Source organism: Phascolarctos cinereus, unplaced genomic scaffold (assembly GCF_003287225.1).
Source record: "Phascolarctos cinereus isolate Bilbo 61053 unplaced genomic scaffold, phaCin_HiC Scaffold_726;HRSCAF=1367, whole genome shotgun sequence".
Lineage (NCBI taxonomy): Eukaryota > Metazoa > Chordata > Mammalia > Diprotodontia > Phascolarctidae > Phascolarctos > Phascolarctos cinereus.
Genome location: NW_027556098.1, coordinates 8089939 through 8114803, shown reverse-complemented (window position 1 = coordinate 8114803; position 24865 = coordinate 8089939). Strand labels below are relative to the sequence as shown.

General features: G+C 37.2%; 1 protein-coding gene across 1 annotated transcript in view; it reads left to right on the top strand.

Moving 5' to 3' along the window:
• Window positions 1-7537, top strand: part of PRPS2 (phosphoribosyl pyrophosphate synthetase 2) — a 36844-nt gene extending 29307 nt beyond the window's left edge. Inside the window, exons 5-7 of the mRNA XM_021007440.2 lie at window positions 222-395; window positions 3848-4007; window positions 4747-7537. Coding sequence (XP_020863099.1) covers window positions 222-395; window positions 3848-4007; window positions 4747-4839 — 427 coding nt within the window. The 3' untranslated portion in view covers window positions 4840-7537. The remainder of the gene's footprint in view (window positions 1-221; window positions 396-3847; window positions 4008-4746) is intronic.
• Window positions 7538-24865: the final 17328 nt, after the last annotated feature.

Here is a 24865-nt window from a genome sequence, read left to right as displayed (position 1 = left end):
TGTGATATTTGATACTGATTTCTGAATAAATAGGTAGATAATGAGTTGCTACAAGTGTTCTGATAGCATAACAGCACCATCACCACCATACACGTTTTACCATATTTGTACAACCCACATTTTTTCCATTCTCTTTGATTTGAGTAGAATTGTGAACTGAATTTTTAAAGGGCCTGTATTTGGATGTCTTTAACTCATTATCTGTTTATTCCTTTCCTCAGAGTGACATCAATTGCTGACAGACTGAATGTGGAGTTTGCTTTGATTCACAAAGAAAGAAAGAAGGCAAATGAGGTAGACAGAATGGTTTTGGTTGGCGATGTGAAGGATCGTGTAGCCATCCTCGTGGATGACATGGCTGATACATGTGGCACAATATGCCATGCTGCAGATAAGTGAGTGGAAATTTTAGAAATCGAGATAGAAAATAGATAAAAAGGGAACTTTAAATGTTAACATTTTTAAACGCTCCATTTCTTGTGCTATTCATTTGCTGATAGGTTAACAGTGTTGGACAAAGGGGAAATATAAGGCTGTTACATTTTTGTTACAATGTGTTTTGTCTTTTTTTTTTTTAAAGACATACCTACACATAGGTTTTCAATAGTTCTTAATCACAGGTACACTCATCTCGAACATGGGAACAAATGAGACTGAGTCTCTCCAGTTTCTTCCCCTCTTCCCCAAATTTATCATATAAAAGTAAAATTGTAAAATATTAGCTACTTCGAAACCTCAAGGGGAATCTTCTGTGTCATCCTTAACTAGTGTTTATTCATTGTCAGACACTTTTACCAAGGAGTGTTTTCTTAATGTTAAATTGAAATCTGCTTCCCTATGACATTATGAACTCTGATATGTCATTTCTACCAGGTGTCCCAGAATTTCTTGTTTTTCCATATTGGTCAAAAATCACATCTGAAATAGCAAGCTTCCCCAGTACCTCAGCAAAGCAAGTAGCATAATGTCCAAAGAATTTTTTAAAAGAAAAGAGGAATTTTTTTTTAATCTGCAAAATCAATCAGTATGTCAAAAAAATCTGATATATACAGTGTTCCACACCTCAAGGATTCTCCTTTCATCTCTTCTGTGGTACTGAGCTTGTGAATTATAATTTTGCCGCATTCATCTTGAATTGAATCTTTTATAGTCACCTTATTTTTAAACGTATGATAAATGAACTTCTCAGTGTCTTTGTGATCTTGTCAGTTTCCATGGGTCCAATTATCTCTATGTAATTAAATCCCAGAGCTATATATTTAGCCCTGGTCTCCTGAGCTGTAGTTCCAAATCAAATAGCCTATTAGAAATTCATAAATGGATTGTCAGTTAGGCATCTCACAGTGTTCAAAACACAATTCATTATCTTTTGCCCAAAACCCAGTCCTCTCCCTTACTACCTTTATCTGTTGAGGACAACATTATCATCTTAGTAACTCAGGTTATTGACAACCTTGTTATCAATTCTACTCTCATTCATCTCACCTATCCAATCAGATGCCAAATCTTGTTATACCTACCATTTTTTCCAGTTCTACTGCCACGACATAGTCTCCTATCCATTACCTTGTCTCCATTCACACCGTCTAGTTCAGGCCCTCATCACCTCTCATCTGCACCACTGTGGGAGATTCCTGGTTGTCATTTCCATCTCAGGTTTCTTCCGTCTATAATTCATCTTCCACAAAGCTGCCAAAACAGCAGTCTGACCATGTCACAACCTTGTGCCAGTGGCTTCCAATTGCCTCTAGGTTAAAATACCGACCGTTCCATTTGAAATTTAAAGCCCTCAATAGTCTGACTCTAGATTTATTCTATACATCATGACTCCTTGTATGCAGTGTTCCAACCAAATTTGACTATTCTTAGCTCTAATATTCCATCTCTGTCTCTCTGTCCTTGCCCTAACTATCTCCTCATTCCTGGAATACATCCCTTCCTCACCTCCTCTGCCGTCCCCTACCCCCCAAAAAATAATTAACCTCATATTTACTTTATGTATTATGTTGCAATACTTACATTCATACAGGTTGTTTACTCAGGAATGTAAACTCAGAAACTGTTTCATTTGTCTTTGCATCCATCCCCAGTGCCTGGCACACAGACACTTAGTAAATCCTTATTGATTAATTGGTTTGATTCCTGACTCTGCCCCATAAGTTAATGTCATTAGGAACTTGTCATCCATTTCCTCTCTGTGCCCTTGTTTTGTTTTGGTTTGGTTTTTTTGTGAGGCAGTCGGGGTTCAGTAACTTGCCCAGGGTCACACAGCTAGTAAGTATCATGTGCCTGAGGGGTATTTGAACCCAGGTCCTCCGGATTCCAGGGCTGGTGCTCCATCCACTGCCCCGACTAGCTGCCCTACCCTTGTTATTAATAGTATATTTCACTGTCATTTGTTTTGCCCTCACCCAAATGATCACCCCATGCTTTCCTTCCTTAGGCTTTTGGATTTCCACAATCAGATCTTAACACGCAGTGTTGTGGCACCATCCCTTCTATCCAATCACTTACTTTTGAATTAGGTGGATTTGTTGCGTTCCAGTCATGACTATATCTCTTCAAGTCACTTGGATGATGCAGGGGCTTCACTGCTGCAGCATGTTCAGTGCCCTGGCTTTCAGAGGGAAAAGAAGCTCAAGGATGAAAGCAGGGTGGTTCCATCTCTCTGCCCATAACGGTGATGACTGAATTTCCTAGGAGAAGCAGCCTAATTGAGTTAATCAGCTAATCAACAAATATTTGTTAAGTACTTGCTCTGTGCTTAGCACTGAACTTGTGAGAGTATTCAAAAGAGGTATAATAAATGGTTCCTCTTGTCGGGGAATTTACATTGTTATTAAAAAGACATGACCCATAAGATGCTTGAAAAAAGACTATAAAATGAAGTATAAAATGATATGATAGTAATGACTAATGTAAACTAAATTTCATTTTCCCTTTGACTTATTAAAGATTCATTCCCATGGAGAAAACACAAGTTCAAAACACAACGAAAATCAGACTTGAATGGGAATTCAATAAATCTTGACCTATTTCAAGGATCTGTGATTTTATTTCTTCCACTAGTGCAGACCACATAGCTCCTCTGTGCCTTTGTCTATGATCTTTGTGAGTTTTCATCACTTCCTTCTCCCCCCAACAATGCATCACCCGATAACCAACCTGGTAGTGCAGGCTTATTAGCCAACAGCATTCCACAGAGAGGGATTTAGACTAATTTCTAAGTATATAATTAATATTCATCAGCTCTTTTTCTATTTTTCCAAGTACATTTTCCTTATAAAATCTTAAGCTATTCCCTCTTAAGAAGGTTCAACTTGCATTTTATGTCTAATTTTTGAGAAATTTAATTGCCTTAGTTAAGGCCATCTACTAGTTGCTGAAGAGCTGCCCTAAGAATCAGGAGGACTCCTGAGTTCAGGTTCTTCTTCTGATATGCTCTTCTGGCCCCGGGCACATCACTTAAGCTTTCTGTATTCTTGGCAAATTTCTAAGACTACAAGTTGTAGGATTAGGTATCAATCTACATACAGAAGGAACCTTCTTACTAAAACTTCCCCATATTGATAATATAGGTCTGGGGTTTTTTGGTTGGTTGGTTAGTTGGTTTTTTGTTTGTTTGTTTTTTTAATGTGCTCCTTAAGATTTCTTTTTAAAATTTTTTATGGAGGCCTGTCATCTTCCAAATAGCAATACAGTTATTAATAAGGGGAAAAAAATCCCAACATTTTTCCCTTAGTGGTGGGACAGACCGTTTATTATATTTTTTTGCAAGGTAAACACTACCTAGAAGAGTCATTTATGGTGGAATATATGTTTTATTTTTTATCTTGACATTCTATAGGTTGCTTTCTGCTGGAGCCACCAAAGTTTATGCTATTCTGACTCATGGAATCTTCTCTGGACCAGCTATTTCCAGGATTAATAATGCTGCATTTGAGGCCGTGGTAGTCACAAATACAATCCCACAAGAGGACAAAATGAAGCACTGCTCTAAAATCCAGGTATAGTAGAAAGAGTGTTGGTTTTGGGATCAGAAAGCCCTTAGTTCAAATCCTCTTCTTATACTTACCTGTTTGACCAAACCACGTCCTTTACTCTCTTGGGGTCTTAATCTGGAGAAGGGGAAAGAGATAACTGTTCCCTCCTATCTCCAGTTCTTTAGTCCCTTCTTATAAAATTATATGACTTCTGATCATTTCATGGAAGGACAAATATTTGTCGAGTCATTTAAAATTTTTCACAACTATTTAAAACCTAATATAACAAAATATTACTATTCCTACAGCAATATATTGTTAACCATACTCTGTGTTCTATGGGGAAGAACACTTTTCACCCTTAGATTTATGATAAAATTGAGTTGACCTAAGAGGGTAGAATGGTCTATCTTTTAGTAAATAGAAATAAAATCTTACTACTAGGGTCCATGTAAATTTAGTTTTAGTGTTGCTTTAAGATTATGATTTGCCTATGTTCCCACCCTGCCCCCCCCAAAAAAAAACAAACCAAACCTAAGGTGTATGTGATTTAAGTCTTAGCAACCAGCATCATTCAGGTATTTAATTAAATTACATTGACCTTTTAGAAAGTTTCTGTACATCAGAAACCATTTTAAGAAAGAGTTTCCTTAAGCCTTCTAAATATGCCTACATTAATAAGCTTTCTGGTTTTAAAGTAAACCTGATTCTGTGATTCTTGATTGCCCTCACTCTTTTTATTCTGTTTCTTTTTGCTATTTAGGTTATTGACATTTCAATGATATTGGCTGAAGCAATACGGAGAACACACAATGGTGAATCTGTGTCTTACCTGTTCAGTCATGTTCCACTATAACTCCAGATCATGGCTTTCCTGTAGGCTATGTACAACCAGTCTGTTTTTGGTTTTGTTTTTTTGTTGTTGGGACTCCCCAGTAAGATAATTAATGTTTATTAAAGCTTCAGTTGTTTGTGCTTTTAAGATTCCTTTTTTCTAACCTTTCCAACCTTCTTAACCCCTCCCGAGTTCCCCTGCCCTTTTTTTCCCTTTTTTAATGAATTGGCTTGTATGGGAAATGTCTGCATTTTGTTTTGGTCTGGCAGATAACTTTTTCCTGTACTCTTACATTACATTGGAGCTGCAATTGTAAGAGTGTAATTACATTCAGAAGTTTTTTAATTTTATATATCTGGGATTGTCAAAGGTAACCCTGTATTAAAGCATTTCATGTATTTTATTTAATAAGAATGCCTGTGGGCATTTGGGTAAAACCCCTGCTATATAGAATTAGACCTTTTATTTCAGAATAAACATTATTTTAGAGAATTGTAGGATACCTTGAATGTTGACCTTTTTTGTCATATGGAGTTCAAATTAATTCCTTGGACTTTACCTAGTTTAAATAAAGTTTTGGTCAGCTTAGTGATGGTCATTGACCAATTTGCTGATGGAAATTTGTAGACAGATCAGTTAAGGACAATGTAGTATAAATGAATGTAGTTTTATGTGTTACATTTAAGTTGGCCATCATATTGCTGTAAATTTCTGCTCGTTTCTGAAAAATATTTCCATGTCGGAAAATTCCCAAGTTATTTCTGGCATTAGAATTATTTAGAAATTTCTATATATATATATGATCTGTGTGAGATTCTGATCTCTAAATTAAATGGTCTGATAAATTCCAGCTGTTGTAGTGCATTACAAATTGTGAAGGGAAATTGCACAGAAAATCCCAACTCTTTAAAAAAAAGTGCACACTCCATTCTGTCTTATAGTGTTCTTTTATATAGCAGTTTAGCTGCAACTTTTGCTGTTCTTTTTTTTTTTTTTCAGCTAAGAAAAATTGACATTTCAGTGATTGGACTCCAAATCATTGAACTTTCAAATCATTAAATATAGAGTAATGTATGCTCACACTTGACTAAGGCAGTATTTAGGCCTTAAATCCACTAAACCTATTCAGTCTTTTAATTTTTCTGTTTGACATGAGTAAAGTTTGGAATCATCAGGACTATTAAATGTATGTTTATATAATGCCTCTTTCCCTTTTTTGTGGTTAGTGTACTTGTGTTATTTGTGGTCCAAAATAGTTAAAAGTCTTTAGCAGTTTATTCATTAAATCATCCCTAAGTTAAAATATTTACCTGGAAGGCAGTAATAAAGGAAATCTGGAAAAAAGGTATTTGCGAGAATATTTACTTTTTGATTAGAATACCAGATTATTCCCAAGCGTATCAGTGAAGAACTCACTAAACTAATGTTTTGTTACATGAAAAATAACTGTTTATGCTTTTTTTTTCCCTAATTCAGAAGTCAAAGGAAACTTGGATGTTATTACAACGCCACTCTCCTTCCCCCCCAGAAAACATCCTGTACATTATCTGGTCTTGTTTCTTAATGCACTTTGGCTAGATAATAAGTCTGTATAATTCAGACCAAAAAAAAGTTATGTACGGTTATGCAGACCAGGCTCAATGGTAGGTAATGCCATTCTCCAATCTTTTAGTTGAAAATAACCAACTTTGTTATTTTTTTTTATGATAGCATTATTTAGTATTTTCTATTCCAACATTGAAAGAATCTTACTTCAGGTTAACAGACCTAAAAAGGATAATTTATATGACATTTCAGTTGTTGACATCAGTCTTACTGCGTCTTTCTATGCAGTAAAATAGTTTCCAAGAGATAATTCTAAAGTAATCTGGCAAGAAAACTATGCACTTACAGTTTAAATGTTCAGATTTGTGAACAGTAGCTTGATACCGTTGACTCTCTGACATCTGAGTTCATCTAATGCGTTAAAAGAAGAGACCAAATACACTGCTTTGGCTACTTATACAGGATATCCCAAAAGACTTAGTGCAGTTATTTATGTTCCGTGTTGTTGGAGTGCAGTGGGAATAGTATAACTACCATTTAGAATACTTGAAACCCATTGAAATGAAAATGTCCAGAACTGATTTTATCCTCTAGCACAAAACAGGATGAAACTACATAGGCAGCCTGCTCTGATGAGAAATCATTGTTTTATCATTTATTTAACATTATTTTTGTTTTTGCCTATTTTTAAAATAAATTTGTGATGTTAAATATTACTGTGTTTACATATATACAGGTAGAACCAGGTACGTGTGAAAGATCAAATAGTGTGTAAAGGTTGCTTCAAGAGAAGATACTGATACTTTTAGATTTTCTGTTTCCTGTGAGTCTATCTAGATTGGCCCATAGTAAATGAAACTAGCCCAGTCTTTCATTTACATCCAGTTCATCTACATGCATGTAGAACCAGCTTATGTCACTTTCCAAATAATATGACTAGGGAACCATGATCATACCAAAGTTGCTCACCCCAAAACTTTGTCATATCAATCAGTAAGTATTTATACCATATCTTTCCTTTATTAGCTATTATTAATGTCCAAGAGTTGTATTGTTTGTGGTGCTTTTGTTGATCAGGTCACTGTTACAAAATGAATTTCTTGTTATTTCCTCTAATATTGTACTCAAGTATTTTCAATAAAATTGTGTTGCAAATTGCTCCTTTTATAAGACATTATTATAGTTCTGGAGTCTTATTAAAGCTTTGGCAATGCACTGTCTTTCCCTCCCCTCCCCAGTACTGTCCTTTCTTAAAACAAGAGTTACAAAGATGGTTATTTAAAATGACCATTGGAGATTGTCCTTCCCCCCCCTCGCCTGTGGAAAACCATGTCATTGGAAAGGATGGAACATCCATGCAATTAATCAAGTTAACCTGGTGATGTGCCTCAAGAATTTAGCTGTTGGTTGATTTGATTTCCTGATAAGTCTTTTCCTAATTAGAGAATAGACTTGTTGAACAACACAATAGAATTCAACTACTTTTATGTTTAACACTACTATCTTGCATTATCTCTGCTTGATCTATGTCCTGGAAGTTGCCTTAATTTTCCTTCCTTCCTTGTATTGCTTTAATTTCAGCTTAGTTGTTCATTTGAACTATGGCTTTATCTGTCTTTTGGTTTGTTTCACTTTTCTGGGAGCCTAAACTTGCCTTGTCTAAGTCCAATTGTAGAAATCTAAAATTAAGTTTGTTGTACCTCCCATTTAAATGTGAAAGCACACTGAACAAATCATACTTTAGAGCTGGAAGAGCCCATAGAGATCATCTAATTTATTATTATGATTTTTTTTAGTTAATAATTTTTGCCCCTATACCCCTTCTCCCCAAATTGGGTGGGGGAAAGAGGGCAGGGGAAAACATCCTTTTTAACAAAAAACCATATTCAAGCAAAACAAATTACCACATTGCTTATGTGGCATATGTGTCTCAATCAGCATCTTGAGTGCCGTCACCTCCTCTGATCATTACCCTGGAACTCTGGTCAGAGTTTCAAATCTTTCAGAGCTGTTTATCCTTAAAATGTTATTGTGTAAATTGTTCCTTTGCTTCTGATCGCTTTATTTGTATAAGTTCATACAAGTTTTACCATGTTTTTCTAAGACTCTCTTTTATCACATCTTTTTTTATAGTACAATAGCATTTCATTACATTCATACACTGCAGTTTGTTCAACCACCCTCCAGTTGATGACCCCATCTTTGTGGTTCTTCTCCCCTCCTCCCCCCAAAAAGCTATTTTTAAAAATGGGTCATTTTTCATCTTTCTTTGATCTCTTTGGAGTATAGACCTGGTACCATTATTGCTCGGTCAAAGGAGCAATGGTGTGTGCGTGGGGGGGTAATGAGTAGCTTAGTGACTTTCAGGGTGTTATTCCAAATAGCAAGAAAACAAAACCCCTTTTTACGAACATCCATTGTCCAGTAAAACAAATTCCTGCATTTGGCCATATCCAAAAAATGTCTCCATCTGTGTTTGCCTCACCTCTGTCCAGGAGGTGGGAAACGTATTTCATCCTGAGTTTTTTGGAATTGTGGTTAATCATAATGTTAACCAAAATTGTTTGTCATGACAGTATTGCTGGTATTATATAAATGGTTGATGCTTACTTTACTGTTGATCAGTTCAAAAATGTCTTCCCAAGTTTCTTTGGGGAAAAAGAATATGGTCGTCATTTCCTAAAGCACAATGGTATTTCATTACATTCATATACTGTAACTTATTCAGCAAATTCCTAATTGATGAACACCTCCTCAGTTACCATTTCTTTGCTCACCACAAAAAAAGCTACTATAAATTTTTTTTTTTTATGTATGAGTCCTCTATTCTCTTTGGACTATAGAGCCGGTATTTGTTTTATTGAGGCAAAAGATATGTAGTTTATTAACTTTTTCAACCTTTAATTTTTTTTTCAGTTAAAAATCCTTTTCCTCCTACCTCCCCCAATTGAAAAAGAAAATTTATAACAAGCATATTTAAGTAAAACAAATTCCCACATTGGCCATGTTAAAGTCTCAGTTGTCAGGAGGTGGTCAACTCTTGAAAAAGAATCAATATGTATTGATCTTTTTAAATTACCATAATTCCTGAATATTTCCTTGTCTGCTTCCCTACCTGCTAAGCTATTCCTTTGTAACAAAGAAGAAAAAAGCAATTCAGCAAAGCTGACCAACACATCAAACGAGTCCGACACATGCAATAACCCGCACCTGTGGCCTCCCACCTCCCATCTCCTCCAGTGCCAAGCTCAGTCTTTGATCAACCATAAAAATGTTTTCAAATACTGTAAATTTGAATAAATTCTTTTGAGTTTTTTTTTCAGGCATATGGAATTTTGCTAAATCAGATTAAATTTGTGTTCCATTCTGTTTTTAATACTGAACACTCAGCATATTAAGATATCCCTGTAGTCTGGAAAAGGTGTCATAATGAGAGAAAATCTATCTTTTTTTTTTTGCTAGGCAATGGGGTTAAGTGACTTGCCCAGGGTCATACAGCTAGTAAGTGTTATGTGTCTGAGGCCAGATTTGAACTCAGGTCCTCTTGACTCCAGGGCTGGTATTCTATCCACTGCATCACCTAGCTGCCCCTTCTTGTCTTTTCATAAAGATAGAGGTACTATTTGTTCTCTATTATGATCAGAATAGTCATTCAAGCATTTAAGTGCCTGCTATATATGCTAGGCTCTAGACGAAGATGACAATGAAAAATCTTTGTCCTGAGAAGCATATGTTAAACCTGTGGAAGTAATATGTACATAAATAAGCATGAACGAGATAAATAGAGGGCAATGAGATGGTAAGGCCAATAGCAACTGAGATTCATGCAAAAGGTGGCACTTGTGCTGAGAAGTAGATGAAGAAGTGCATTCCAAATGTGAGAGACAGCCAGTGCAAAGCTGCTGCACTAAGACAGCGAAGACAGCGAGAGGCCAGTTGGACCATGGAGAAACAGGACTGGAGTCATGCACATTAAGGCTGGAAAATAGGGTGGGTGAAGTTGTAAAGGGGTTTGTGTTTATTCCTAGAAGCAGCAGAGAGCCCCTGGGGTTTATTCGCTGGTCACATCTGAGGTGTAAGGAAATCCTGACTCCAGACCTGGCGCCACCTAGCTACCCACATTTAAGTTACTTAAAGCTTTAGGCCATTATATATAATATTGCTGTAAAAATCGTGAAATAGATGCTCTTTTTTTGTTCTTTATTATACATTAAGGATGTATTTGGTACTTTTTATGTCTGTAATTTTAATTGGTAGCATTTACTGTTGCCAGCACAGATCCATTTTAACTCCCATGAGCTTTGTTAAAAATATTTTTTCCCAGTTGCATTTTAAAAAATTCCAACTTCTGTCAGTCCCCTAAGATGGTAAGCAGTTTTATATAGGTTATTCATGTGCAATCATGCAAAATATTTCCAGATTAGCATGAACTTCTCTTTAACCATTTGTCACCAGAAGGTGTCACTGTAGGGCAATAGTGTCAAACCCACATAAGGATCCCTGTGAGCCACATACTTAGAAAACCATTTGTTAGCATTATCCATAATCTATTGTATTTTTATTTGTTTTGTTTAAAATTTGCTAATTACATTTTTAATCTGAGTGAGCTGCACTGGGTCCAAATTCTGTCAGCAGACAGTAGAGCAGAGATGGTTGACAGTTCAATCTTTTACTTCACATCCTGAAGGGGGAAAAAAAGGAAGGAGCTGAATCCTCCCAGAATACACTTGTTTGATCTCATCAGCTTCTACGGTTTCAAGTGATTTCTCTATGCTGAGATTCACAGGTTGCTTTCACAATTCACAATTGCTTTCAATCCTGCATCATCAACTGCCTTTTCACTATCACAAATTGGATGTCCTATAAGCATCTCAAATTCAACATATCTAAAACAGCTCATTATCTTTTCCCTCCAAACCCTCCTCTTTTCTAAGCCCTGCTATTACTGGGTATGTGCCAATTACCTAAGCTCATAACAGTGCCGTCTTTGACTGTCATTTGTATTCACTTCATCTTGTTTCTATCTTCACAACCTTTCATACATCCCCTTCTCTCTACTCACACAGCCACCCCTCTAGCTCAGATATCATCACTGTCCACCTGCCTACTCCACCTTTGCACCATCTCCTGAATACACTACTCTGACACCACTGTAGTCCAGGTCCTCATCACCTACCCAGATTATTGTAAGTGCCTGTTGGTGAGTAGGTCTGCCTTGTCTCTCCCTACTCCAATCCATCCTCCTTATGTGTGTGTACACATATGTATCATATCCTTTTTATATTTACTCAAATTTATGTATATTTTTTTCTTCCCAATAGAATGTAGCATAGTTGAGGGGCAGGAACAGTTTTGTTTTTGTATCCCCGGGTACTGGTACAGTGCCTAGCCCTTGACTGGTTGGTTGACTGACCAGAGAGTAGGACCTCTAGCAAGTGGAGAATGTTCCAACTAGTTGGTATGGGTGTGTTTGCTAGAAGAAGCCAAACACAAATTTTAGAGGAATAAGCTAAAAGGAAAGTAATAGATGTTGGATATTTTGGATTTGAAAGAATTGCTGTAGAATAAAGAACTGATCTTTGCAGAACATAGTCCTGACTAGGACAGAGAAGAGAGTTAGAGCCTGGAGTATGCAAAAAGAGATAGAGTTCCCTGGGAAGCTCTACCTCATGGAGAGTGTGGGAGGGTCCCAGTGGTAGAGTACCTTTTCTCAGACGTTTTCTTCCCCTGTCTTTGGTGGGGCAAGAGTTTCAGTGAAGATGGGATGAAGAAAGTAGATCATGCTGTGTATGATTTTTAATGAGTCCAGGAAGATAGTATATTTCTTGTAGCTTGTCCTTAGGGAAATCCCTAAGTATTTTCTCCCCATATGCCATTCCTACAAAGCAGGTGATAGTAAAGTAAATAGAATGCCGGACCTGATGTCAGGAAAACCTAAGTTCAAATCCAACCTCAGTCACCTACTGTGTGACCCTGGACAAGTCACTTAAACTCTATCTGCATTGGTTTGTTCATCTGTAAAATGAAGAAAATATTAACACCTACCCGTTGGGGTTGTTGTGAGGATCAAATGATATAATATCCATAAAGTACTTGAAAAACCTTAAAAGCAATCATAACCCTAAATATCATATAAATAAAGTGCTATATAAATACTGGGGATGATGATGAATTTTTCTACCTATTTTCAATCTTTTGGAACATGACCACCAGTGACTAATTTTTGTTTGTTTGTTTTTTGCTAGGTAATGGGGTTAAATGACTTGCCCAGGGTCACATAGCTAGTAAGTGTCAAGTGTCTGGATTTGAACTCAGGTCCTCCTGACTCCAGAGCCAGTGCTCTATCCACTGTGCCACCTAATTGCCCCACAGTGACTAATTTTTAAATAGATCACAGAAGATAGATCTATTGAGATAGTTGTATATTTGGATGTGCTTTAGATAGGTTGGGGAAATGACAGATGAGAGTAAGTTCAATGTTCTATTCCGTATTCTAGTAATGATTGTATTTCAACTAAGCCCATTTTTAACAACCCAGGTTTTATTCAACACTGAGAGTGAGACATAAAACAAATAATGGTGACCAGACAGCTCGTAACCTCTAAGAACACCTTCACCTCCTCATTATTTTGATAGTTTGAAATCAATGGAGAAAAACATGTCCGATCTACTTCATTTAGTAACATGACTGCATTTAATAACTAAAAGGAGGTCATGCTTTCTTCACTTGTTTCTGGTGATAAATTTGAGGCTTTAAAAAAGAATAGATGTACTCTAGTGGTTATCTCTTAAAGTGAACTGTTCTGGGTCACTGCTAAGTCATCCTGTAATATCTCTGTTAGGAAATCCCACAGGGATGGCCACCCCTCTTCACCTTGTAGAAGAGGCTGTTGGGAAAGATAGTGATCCATTTTAGGTGACAATAACAACAGTGTGATAATGATCTTCAGCTTTGCCAGCATTTCCCCCCCTCCCCAATCTATCCAAGATGTTTACTTGACTTTCTCTATAAACTAATATGCTGGAAGCACAGATAAAGAGGAAACAGTGACTCAAACCAGAAAGTCTTATTGGCAGGCAAGGGGAACATTTACAAAATTCATTAAAGGTAGGTCTGTCCTTTCAATGATTTCTTGAAGGAGATTTTAGCTGACTATTCAGACGTTAGCCTTGACTGCCTTAATTAAATGTATTTTTCTTAATGGATGTTACCCTTTTGTGGTCTGGCAAATATAATTTTCATGAAGATTCAGCCATCTGTGTCTGAGAACATGCATGTCTTCTATTTTGTTCTCCACACTCTAATGTATTTTCCCCTTCTCAGTGTTTTCAACTTAGCTCTACCCCCATATGTTTTACTTTGCATTGTGTAGGTATTTCAGCCCTGGGATAATTACACTGTTCTTATAAGGGAACAGTTGTTGAGTGGTTTTCCAGTCCTGTCCGACTCTCTGTGACCACATTTGGGGGTTCTCTTGGCAATGATAGTAGAATGGTTTGCCATTTCCTTCTCCAGCTCATTTTACAGATGAGGAAACTGAGGCAAACAGGGTTAAGTGACTTGCCCAGGGTCGCACAGCTAGTAAGTGTCTGAGACCGGATTTAAACTCAGGAATATGAAGCTTCCTGATTCCAAGCCCCGTGCTCTGTCCACTGCACCACCACGCTGCCCCATAAGAGAATAAAATACTCACATTTTAAATTTTGATTGTGAACTTAATCATCAACAAGCACAGACATTTCCACATACAAAAAGTAACATAGGTAAGAAATTAAATTTCTGTTATGTAGAGCTTGTTTTGAAATATAGGTATATTTATATACACCTATATACGTGTATACAAATATGGTTTTCCAAGTCTTGGTGAAATTTTAAGCTGTCACATACACTTCAACAGGATATCAAAAATACATTAGAAATAGTAAGTGTTAATATTAAATTAACATTATTAATTAAATTAACATAAATTAATATATTTATCTAACACATATTATTGTATTGATATTATATATATTTGCACTCTATTATATTACTTATAATACAGACTATGTTACAAATATTCTGTTGTATACTGCTATTATATATTATAAATATAATGTATGTTCTATATTTTCACTACCCTGTTGAAGTATATGTATGTACATGTATGCATGTTTGTATACTTATATACATATACATATGTGTCTACGGGTTCTGTTTGTTTGATGCAGCTATGTGGTATAGTAGATAAAATCTCTGGGCCTGAAGCCAGGAAGATCTGACCTCAAATCTGGCCTCAGACACTTACTAGCTGTGTGACCCTGGGCAAGTCATTTAACCTGAGTTTCCCCAGTTGTAAAATGGGGATCATAATAGCACCTACTTTGAAGGGTGGTTGTTGTGAGGATCAAATGAGATGATGTTTGTAAAGCATTAGCACAGTGCCTGGCACAAAGTAATCGCTGTGCTTATTTTCTTTCTGTATGTTTATGTTTCTTCATGCATTTTTCTTCCATAAGGTTTTTAAGGTCTAAAAATAAGCTAGTTACATACACTTTGAAACCACTAGGATGTTCTATTTCTGGTTACACTTTCATATTTCTCTGATATATTCAGGGGTGTTTCAAAAGTCTTAGTTCAGTTTTAAGCCTTAGTAGCTTAAATAGCATAAGCTTTAATAGCTTAAAACTATACTAAAACTTTTGGAACATTCTATATGTGTGTGGGGGGGAGGTATATGTGAATTTTTAGCATCTAAGCCCTCTCATCATGGACTAATGCTGTACTTACTGATAATTCACTTAGTCATGGAGCCATTGAAGATCCTTGGAACATGTTTAAATGTCATACACAGACAAACACACACATATATATGTGTGTATACACATATATACATATATGTATATGTGTCTGCATGTGTAGGTATGTGTATATCTTCCACCAAATCCCACTCACCTGGAGAATGTCACTAATCACCAGCATACCAAGAGAAGGAAAATGAGAGAGCCAATTCTGAAGCAAGGACAGACAATTCCATTCCATTCACAGGACTGTGTTTTAGTCACTGGGGATACAAAATGAAAATAGCCCCTGCCTTCTAGGACCTTTCATTTTACTGGGAGAGAGGGAAACAGAGGGACAGCAAATACACAAATAAGCATATAGAAAATATATCTGAAGTAAGCGCAAAGTAATTGGCCAAGGTTGCAGTCGGGGTGGAGGTAATTAAAACTGGGAGAACTGAAAGGCCGAGAGTAGGAAGTAACTCTTGATGGAGGCCTTGAAATGATCCAAGTATCCAAAGAGGTGGAGGTGAGGAAAGAGAGTCTTCCAGGCATAGGAGAACGAAAGACCTAAAAGATGGAATTACATAAGAGCAAGGCCCATTTGGTCCTCTGATCATTTTTGAGTCTAATGACATTACTCCAAAAGAAGTAAAAAATCCAAATAAATGTCTTCTAAAGAGGAGAGACCATTCTCTGCTTCATTTCTTATTAAGCCTTAATCACTGAATGGGTGTTGCCTCAGTCAAACTGAGACCTGTTGAAGACCTTAGCTTAAAAAGGCCGAGGTCTCCCACTGCATCCAGGGCCATCTTCCAGTTGTCCTGATCTATATCTGGCCACTGGACCAAGATGGCTCTGAAGGAAAAAGTGAGGCTGGTGACTGCACAGCCCTCCCTCACTTTAATCCGATTCACTTGCAAGTCATGGCATCCCCTCCCTGATGTCATGGTCCTTTTCAAGAACAAAGGACAAACTGTAGCAGCAGCAGCTTGGGTGGAATAAGCACATACTCAACACTATAGCTCTTAAGCCCCCACCAGTACTTTATTTATTTTTTTTCTTTTCTACTTACTACAGACTTAAGAAACATAAATAAACAAAAACATTTTGGTATACAAAGAAGAATTTTTAAAATTGAATTGCATGTAAAACTATGAACTTATCAGGATAGTAAGAAAATTGTCTTCTTTGTGTCCTTTTTGAACTTATGGCTCTGTGTAATTTTTAATGTAATTATTAATGTTCTTTTTTTTCTTTTAAAAAATTCTCTTTCATTACCCACCAATCCAAGACTTCTTTTAATAGATCAAATCATATAACCATGAATTCAAAGCAAAAAAAGTTCAAAGAATAATTGGGCAAAAATAGGGATTTGAATCAGGTATTAAATAACATTGAACTTATTCTCAAATAACTTGTGCCTCTGTTATGTGTCCTCCTTGACACCTCCAAAGATATCCCTGATCTAGATTCCTAATTAACCACTCTGCCTCAAACACAGCAGGCTGGGAATATATCAGTCACTCATGAAAAGCTATCTAGAAAACTCACCAAAACTTGAGAAAGTGCTGGGCTGCTCTGTGCAGAAACCACATAGTCACTGAAACTTGACAGGTCTTCAGAGTCCTAAGACAAAAAAAATATGCCAAAGATCAGGCTATAACCACCATTTTCTCTCTTTTCTTTTACTTCTGAACTTACATGCCAAATAAAATTGAGCATTTCCATATAAAACTCAGAACAGAAAAGAAGAGGTTTTATGTGAAGCTATTAATTTCTATTACAAACAACTAGAATAAGTGTTTATCACATTCATCATTTAATTTCCAAAGTTATCATGCTTGTCTGTTTTCTCGATCTTCTATTCTTTTTCTGTGCATTAAAAAAATGTACCTCTTTTTATTTCATTTCTTTTTTTTTTTTTTACTTTCTCCCTGGGCTCACATTTTATTTCATTTCCCCCTACCACCACCAGAAAAGAAAAAAGAAAAATGAAACCCTTGTAAAAAAAAATCCCACATTAATAATGTGTGAAATTGTACCTTGTTCTGCATTCTGGGTCCATCACTTCTGTCAGGAGGTGGGTAGCATGCTTCACCATTGTTCCTCTGGAATCATGGTCAGGCATTGCCTTGATCATAGTTCTTAAATCTTTTAAATATTTTTATCTTTACAATGTTATTGTTATAGTATGAATTGTTCTCCTGGTTCTGCTGCATCAATTCACACAAGTCTTAGCAGGTTTCTCTGAAACTCTTCCTTTTGTCATTTCTTATGATTCAATAATATTATATTTATATACCATTCCCTAGTTGATGGACACTATTTTAGTTTCTAGTTCTTTTCTACAACAGAAAGAAGTGCTATAAACATTCTTGTTTAACTAGGTCCCAGTTTAGTGATTTAGTGAGTATTATTCCAAATTGCTTTCCAGAATGGCTGGGCCAATTCATGGCTCCACCAACAATACATTAGTATTTCTGTTTTCCCTCAATTCCTCCAACAATTGTCATTTTCCTCCTTTGTCAATATGACAGATGTGAAAGGGAACCTCAGAATTGCTTTAATTTTAATTCCTCTCATTATGACTGATTTGGAATATTTTTTCTTATGGTTATTGGTAGCTTTGATTTCTTCCTTAAGATCTTCCTTATCCATATTTTTTGACCACTTATCATGAGGAATGGCTCTTATTCTTATAAAAATCCAGGAGTTCTGAGTTCTAACCCTCTCTCTGCTACTAATGAATTGTATTATCTTCGACAAGTCATTCCAACTGTCTAAACCTCATTTTTAAAAATGAAGAGAATGACCAGGTCTGTAAACTATAGAGATCATAAAAATGGAGAAAGGACCCACATGTACAAAAATATTTATAGCAGCTCTTTTTTGTGGTGGCAAAGAATTGGAAATTGAGGAGATGCCCATAAATTGAGGAATGGCTGAACAAGTTGTGATATGTGATTGTAATGGAATACTATTGTGCTATAAGAAATGATGAGCAGGCAGATTTCAGAAAAACTTGGAAAGACTTGCATGAACTGATGCTGAGTGAACTAAGCAGAACCAGGAGAACACTGTACAAAGTGACAGCAACATTGTATGATGACCGACCTTGATAGACTTAGCTCTTTTCAGCAATGAGATGACAATTATGCAGTAAAATATAGTAAACCAGATTGCATACCATCTTGGAGAGGGGGGGAAATTTAGAACTCAAAATCTTATAAAAGTGAATGTTGAAAACTAAACATGAATTAATTAATTAATTTTAAAAAATAAAATGAAGAGAATGGACGAGATGGTTTTTAAGGTCCATGAAACATTAATTCCATGGTCCTATGAAACAGCACAAACACCACTGTACAAAGTGGGTTCATACTAGGTGGAGGAGGGATCAAACCCATATGGTTAGTCAAGAGCAGCTTACTGTCATAAGTAAGTTTTGGGTCAAATTTGGAGAAAGATAATGGACATGAATCAGCACAAAAGAGGTGGCAGGGGAACATAGCATTCACAGAACCATGGAGATACAAATAAGTAAATGCTATCCAGAATGGAAATTACTCTGGAGGAAATGGGTAGGGGGAGAGCTACTAGATAAGATATTGGAAAGATGGATTAATTGATGGGGAGCTTTAAAGGTAAGGCAAAACAGTTTAACCTCTTTCCTGAACTCGCTGAAGTCCTATAGCATCAAATCCCTATGGGATATTTTACACTCAACATGCCTGGAATAGAACTCATTATCTTCTCAAAACCCACTCTCTGGGGTGACTTTCCCTATTTCTGACAAGGATGCCACCAGCTTTCCAGTCCACCAGCTTCTCAACCATGGTGTCATCTCTAACTCTTCACTCTCTATCATCCTGCTTATCCAACTGTTTGCCAAGACTTGTCATTTATACAGCAACAACATCTCTCTGTCCCCTTCTTCCCACTCACATAGTTCATCCTAAATCAGCTCTTCATCACGTCTTTCCTGGACTATTTGAATAGCCTCCTTGACTTAAGTCTCTTCCCACTCCAATCCATCCTACAAACAGCTGTCAAAGTGATTTTCCTAAAACATCATTCTGACCTTGAAACTCCCTTTCTCCATGAAGTCCAGTTACTACCTATAGAGCCATATATAGTTCTCTATTTGGCATTTAGTATTTTCCTCAATTTGATCCCAATCTACCTTTCCAAGCATTTATGAAGAGCTTTCTGTGTCCCAGGAACTGTGCTAAATTCTGGGTAAACAAAGAAAGGTCAAAACAAACAAAAAACAGCCCCTGGCCTCAAGGAGCTTACATTGTAATGGGAGAGGCAACCGAAAGTAAGTAGGCATGAACAATGCATGTACAAAGTAGATAGAAGGTAAACCAAAAGAGAAAGGCATTAGCAAATGGGGGAGTGGTGACGTGAAAGGGATAGACCAGGAAATACCTCCTGTAGAAGATAGGCTTTGAGGTGAATCTTCAAAGAGGCCCAGGGGAGCTAGAAGGCAGAGGTGAGCTGGCAGTTTTCCAGGCCTGGGGGGTAGCCAGGGCAAACCCACAGGAGGTGGAGTTTTGGATGTGAGGAACAGCAAGTAGGACAAGTGTAATTAGATCACAGAAAATGTTGGAAGAATGGAAAGGTAGGAAAGGGCAAAGTTATGAAGGGCTTTAAAAGACAAAGGACTTTTTATTTGGTCCTGGAGGCAATGAGGGGTCACTGGAGTTCACTGAGCAAAGTGTGACACGATCAGATGTGAGGTTTAGAAAATCACCTCGGCAGCTGCGTGAAGAATGGATTGGAATAGGGAGAGGCTTGAAGCAGGAAGAATGGCTTTATTATGATTACCCTTTACAATCCAGCAAGGCTGACCTTTTTTTTAAAAAAAAAAAAAGTCTTTTTTCCAATTACATGTAAAGACAATTTTAACGTTAATTTTATTTTAATTTTGAGTTCCAAATTTTCTCCCTCTCTCTCTCACCTCCCACCTCCCTGAGATAGTAACCAATTTGATACAGGTTACATATATGCAATCATGCAAAACATTTCCATATTAGTCATTTTGTGAAAAAAGACATAGACCAAAAGAAAAAGAAAGCATATACAAAAAATAAAGTGAAAAATAATAAGCTTCAATCTACATTCAGACTCCATCAGTTCTTCCTCTGGATGGGGATAGCATTTTTCATCATAAGTACTTTGGAATTGTCTCAGATTATTGTATTGCTGAGAACAGCTAAGTCATTGACGGTTGATCATTGCCCAGTGTTGCTGCTACTGTGTACAATGTTTTTCTGGTTCTGTTCACTTCACTTTGTATCAGTTCATTATGAGTCTTTCCAGGTTTTTCTGAAATCAGCCTGTTTGTCATTTCTTTTTTTTTTCTAATGAATTTATTTTGATTTATCAACATATGCTTTTGAGTTTAAAATTTTTCTCCCCCTTCCTTCCCACCACCCTCCCCAAGGCAGCACACAATCTTCTATAGGCTATACATATACATTCCTATTAAACATATTTTCACATTACTGATATTGTAAGTAAGAATTAGAACCAATAGGAGGAACCACTAGAAAGCAGAAACACAACTCAACAGAAGGAAAAAAAATAGCAAATACTATGCTTCGATCTACATTCAAACTCCACAGTCCTTTCTTTGGATGTGGATAGCATTTTCCATCATGAGGCCTTTGGAAATGTCTTAGATCATTGTATTGCTGGAAAGGGTTAAGTTTATCAATATTAGCCATCGCACAACATGGCTGTTATTGTGTACAAAGTCCTCTGCTCACTTCACTCAGCTTCAGACCATACAAGTCTTTCCAGGTTTTTCTGCAGTCAGCTTGTTCATCATTTCTTATAGCACAATAATATTCCATTACATTCATATACCACAACTTATTCAGCCATTCCCCAATTGATGGGCATCTTCTCAATTTCCAATTCTTTGCCACCATAAAAAGAGATGCTATGAATATTTTTGTACATGTGGGTCCTTTTCCCATTTGTATGATCTCTTTGGGATACAGCCCTAGAAGTGCTATTGCTGGGTCAAAGATGTTAGAAAAATCTGAAACAAAAATCTACTACAGTGAGTGAAGGAAAGTCTTTATTACACTTCTCATGAGAGAAGCAGGCACAACACACTTTAGTAGCTCGTGGGCACTTGTTCAGTGGTAGTACCATTAGTAAGATCCGTACTCCACCCATCAGGGCTCCTACTGGTCTAGTTCATCTGAGTCACACCCTTCCCGGGCAGCCCATCACATGTTCTTTCATGTTCTGTCCACTCTGCCTCCTTCATGGGTCCCATGCTCAAAAATGGCAGGTTATCTCTGCCTTTGGGCTATGTCAGTTCATATTCAATAAGCTTATTAAGCAAGCGCAGTGGAGAAAAGCCTTTGCCCTGTCAAGGCCCCATCCTTGAACCCGGCTGGTTGCAACCAGTTTAGCCTCTAGGGCTCTTTCTTAAGAACTAGTTGTTCATAGTAAAGTTTGGAGTATTTTCTGATTGGTTGAGGGACTATCCACAAGATCTTGGAATTTCTTATCCTGCTGTGGAAGCCTAACCCCCTAAAATCTTTCTTACAAAAGGGTATGCACATTTTTGTAGCCCTTTGGGCATAATTCCAAATTGCTCTCCAAAATGTTTGGATCAGTTCACAACTCCACCAACAATGCATTAGTGTTCCAATTTTCCCACATCTTCTCCAACATTTATCATTTTCTTATTTTGTCATGTTAGCCAATCTGATAGGTGTGATGTGGTACCTCAGAGTTGTTTTGATTTGCATTCCTCTAATCAGTAGTGATTTAGCGGCTTGTCATTTCCTATAGCACAATAACATTCCATTATAAAGACTGGCCTTTGTACTGTTCCTCATATTACAGTGTATCATCTATTGCCTCCGTGCTTTTTTCCCCTGGTTGCCCTGGAATGCTCTCTCTCCTTACCTCAGCCTCTTAGAATCCCTAGTTTCCATGCCCAAAGGGCTACAAAAATGTTCATACCCTTTGATCCAGCAATAGCACTTCTAGGGCTATATCCCAAAGAGATCATACAAATGGGGATAGGACCCACATATACAAAAATATTCATAGCAGCTCTTTTTGTGGTGGCAAAGAATTGGAAATTGAGAGGATGCCCATCAACTGGGGAATGGCTGAGCAAGTTGTGGTATATGAATGTAATGGAATACTATTGTGCTATAAGAAATGATGAACAGGCTGACTTCAGAAAAACCTGGAAAGACTTGTATGGTCTGATGCTGAGGGAAGTGAGCAGAACCAAGAGGACTTTGTACACAATAACAGCCACGTTATGCAATGACTAAGAATGTTAAACTGAACCCTTCTCAGCATTACGAGGATCTAAGACATCTCCAGAGGCCTCGGGATGGAAAATTCTGTCCACATCCAAAGAAAGAACTATGGAAGTCGAATCGCTATCCCTTATTTTTACGTTCTGTTGAGTTTTGTTTCATCTTTCTGATGGTTCCTTCTATTGGTTTTAATTTTTACTTACAACTTCACTAATGTGAAAATATGTTTAATGGGTATGTAAATGTAAAGCCTATATCAGATTGTGCACCGTCTTGGGGAGGGTGGTGGGGAGGAAGGGGGAGAAAAATTTTCAACTCAAAAGCATATGGAAGTGATTGTTGATCAATCAAAATAAATTAATAATTTTTTTTTTTAAAAAGACTCCCTAGTTTCCTTCCGGTCTCAGCTGAAGTGCTACCTTCTTCTTGAGGCCTTTCCTGATTCCCTGCCCCCACCACACTCCAAGAGTGAATTCTGCAGGGATGGTTTCACTTTTGTTACAAAAACAATCTCAGTGCTTAACATGGGAGTCTGGCATATAGTAGATGTTTAATAAGTGTTTGTTGATTGATAATAGATAGATAGAGACAGATATAGATAGAGAAACAGAAGATAAATGAAAGAAATAAATAGAATGATGATAGATATATAGAGACACAGAGAGACAGATATAATTAGAGATATGGAAGATAAATGATAGAGGTATAGATAGAATGATGATAGAAACACAAATAGATGTATAGAGAAAGAAGATTATAGATGGATGGATGGATAGATAGAGAGAGAGAGGAAGACTATCTCTGTAGAGATAGATATCGAGAGGTAGAAGATTAATGATAGAGATCTAGGTAGAATGATGATAGATATATAGAGAGAAACAGAAGATAAATGATAGATATAGATAGAATGATAGAGATACAGATAGAATGATGATAGAGATAATAGAGAAATAGATCCAGACAAATATAGAGACATAGAAGTGATAGGCAGATGTTAGATGACAGAGATAAAGATAGATAGGAAGGATGTTCTGTCCAGAAGAAAGCCATTATAGGTGCTTCTTGCTCAGTCATGCCTGACTCTTTGCGACCCCATTTGGGGTTGTCTTGGCAAAGATACTAGAGTGGTTTGTCATTTCCTTCTCCAGCTCATTTTACAGATGAGGAAACTGAAGCAAACAGGGTTAAGTGACTTGCCCAGGGTCATATAGCTATTAAGTTCCTGAGGCCAGATTTAAATTCAGGTCTTCCTGCTCTATGCACTGCACCACCTAGCTTGAACAGGGTGTTAATGCAATAAAAAGAGTGTGTAAGGCAGGTCACATCCAGCAGCAGTAAATAGGATGGATTGCAGGAAAAAGCAAACTTTCCAGAAGGCTTTTGGGAGTATTGAGACCTTAAACTATGGAAATGAAAGTGAAGATGTAGGAAGTATATTGAAGGAAGAACTTTCCTTTCTTGGTGGCAATAAGACGTTTAGGGTAAGAATAATGGCAGTGAAGGTAAGGGAAAGATCCAGAGATGGTTTTGAACAAGTCTAGAAGGTTGTGTTTCAGTGCCTCCCTCCCTTTTCCACATCACATAGTCTGGGGCTCTTCTCCCTGACTTGACACCCTACATGGTTCTGTCCACCAAGGGCTTATCATTGTCTCTCTTTTTTTTTTGTTCTGCTTCTAGCCCTCTCAGGCTCATCCCACCCACCATTTGAAACTCCTTTTATAGAATCCATTTTCTTTCCCCAAAATCTTTCTGTCTTCCAAACTTCCCTATTATTTTTAAGGGTACCACTGTCCTTCAAGTTACCCAGATTCTAAATTTTGGTGTTCTCTTTTATTCCTCACTCACACTCACCCCATATAATCTATTCTGTTGCCAAGTCTTATTTCTACCTTCTCAAAATCTCTCCTCAGTATTCCCTTCTCTTGACAGCTGCCCACTCTGGTATAGGCCTTCAACACCTGACACAGGGACTATTGTGATGGTTTTCTGGATGGCCTCCTTACCTCAAGTCTCTCTCCACTCTTATACATCCTCCACTCAACTGCCAACATGATCTTCCCGAAGTGCAGTTCTGACCATGTCACTCTCCTACTCAATAAACTCCAGTGGCTCCCCATTACCTCCAGGATTAAATATAAACGGTTTGGCATTTAAAGACCCTTTCCTACCTTTCTAGTCTTCTTACACTTTACTTCCCTGCAAATACTCCACGATCCAGCCATACTAGCCTTTTTCCTGCTTCGTCACTAGGCACTCCATCTCTCAACTCATACATTTCCCGTGTCTGTCCCCCATTTCTTAAATGCTCTTCCTCCTTACCTGGTCCCTTTCCCTGGCTTCCTTCAAGACTCATAAAATTGGGAAAGAATTTCTACAGCCAGTCTCTCTAATAAGGGCCTCATTTCTAAAATATATAGAGAATTAAGTCAAAT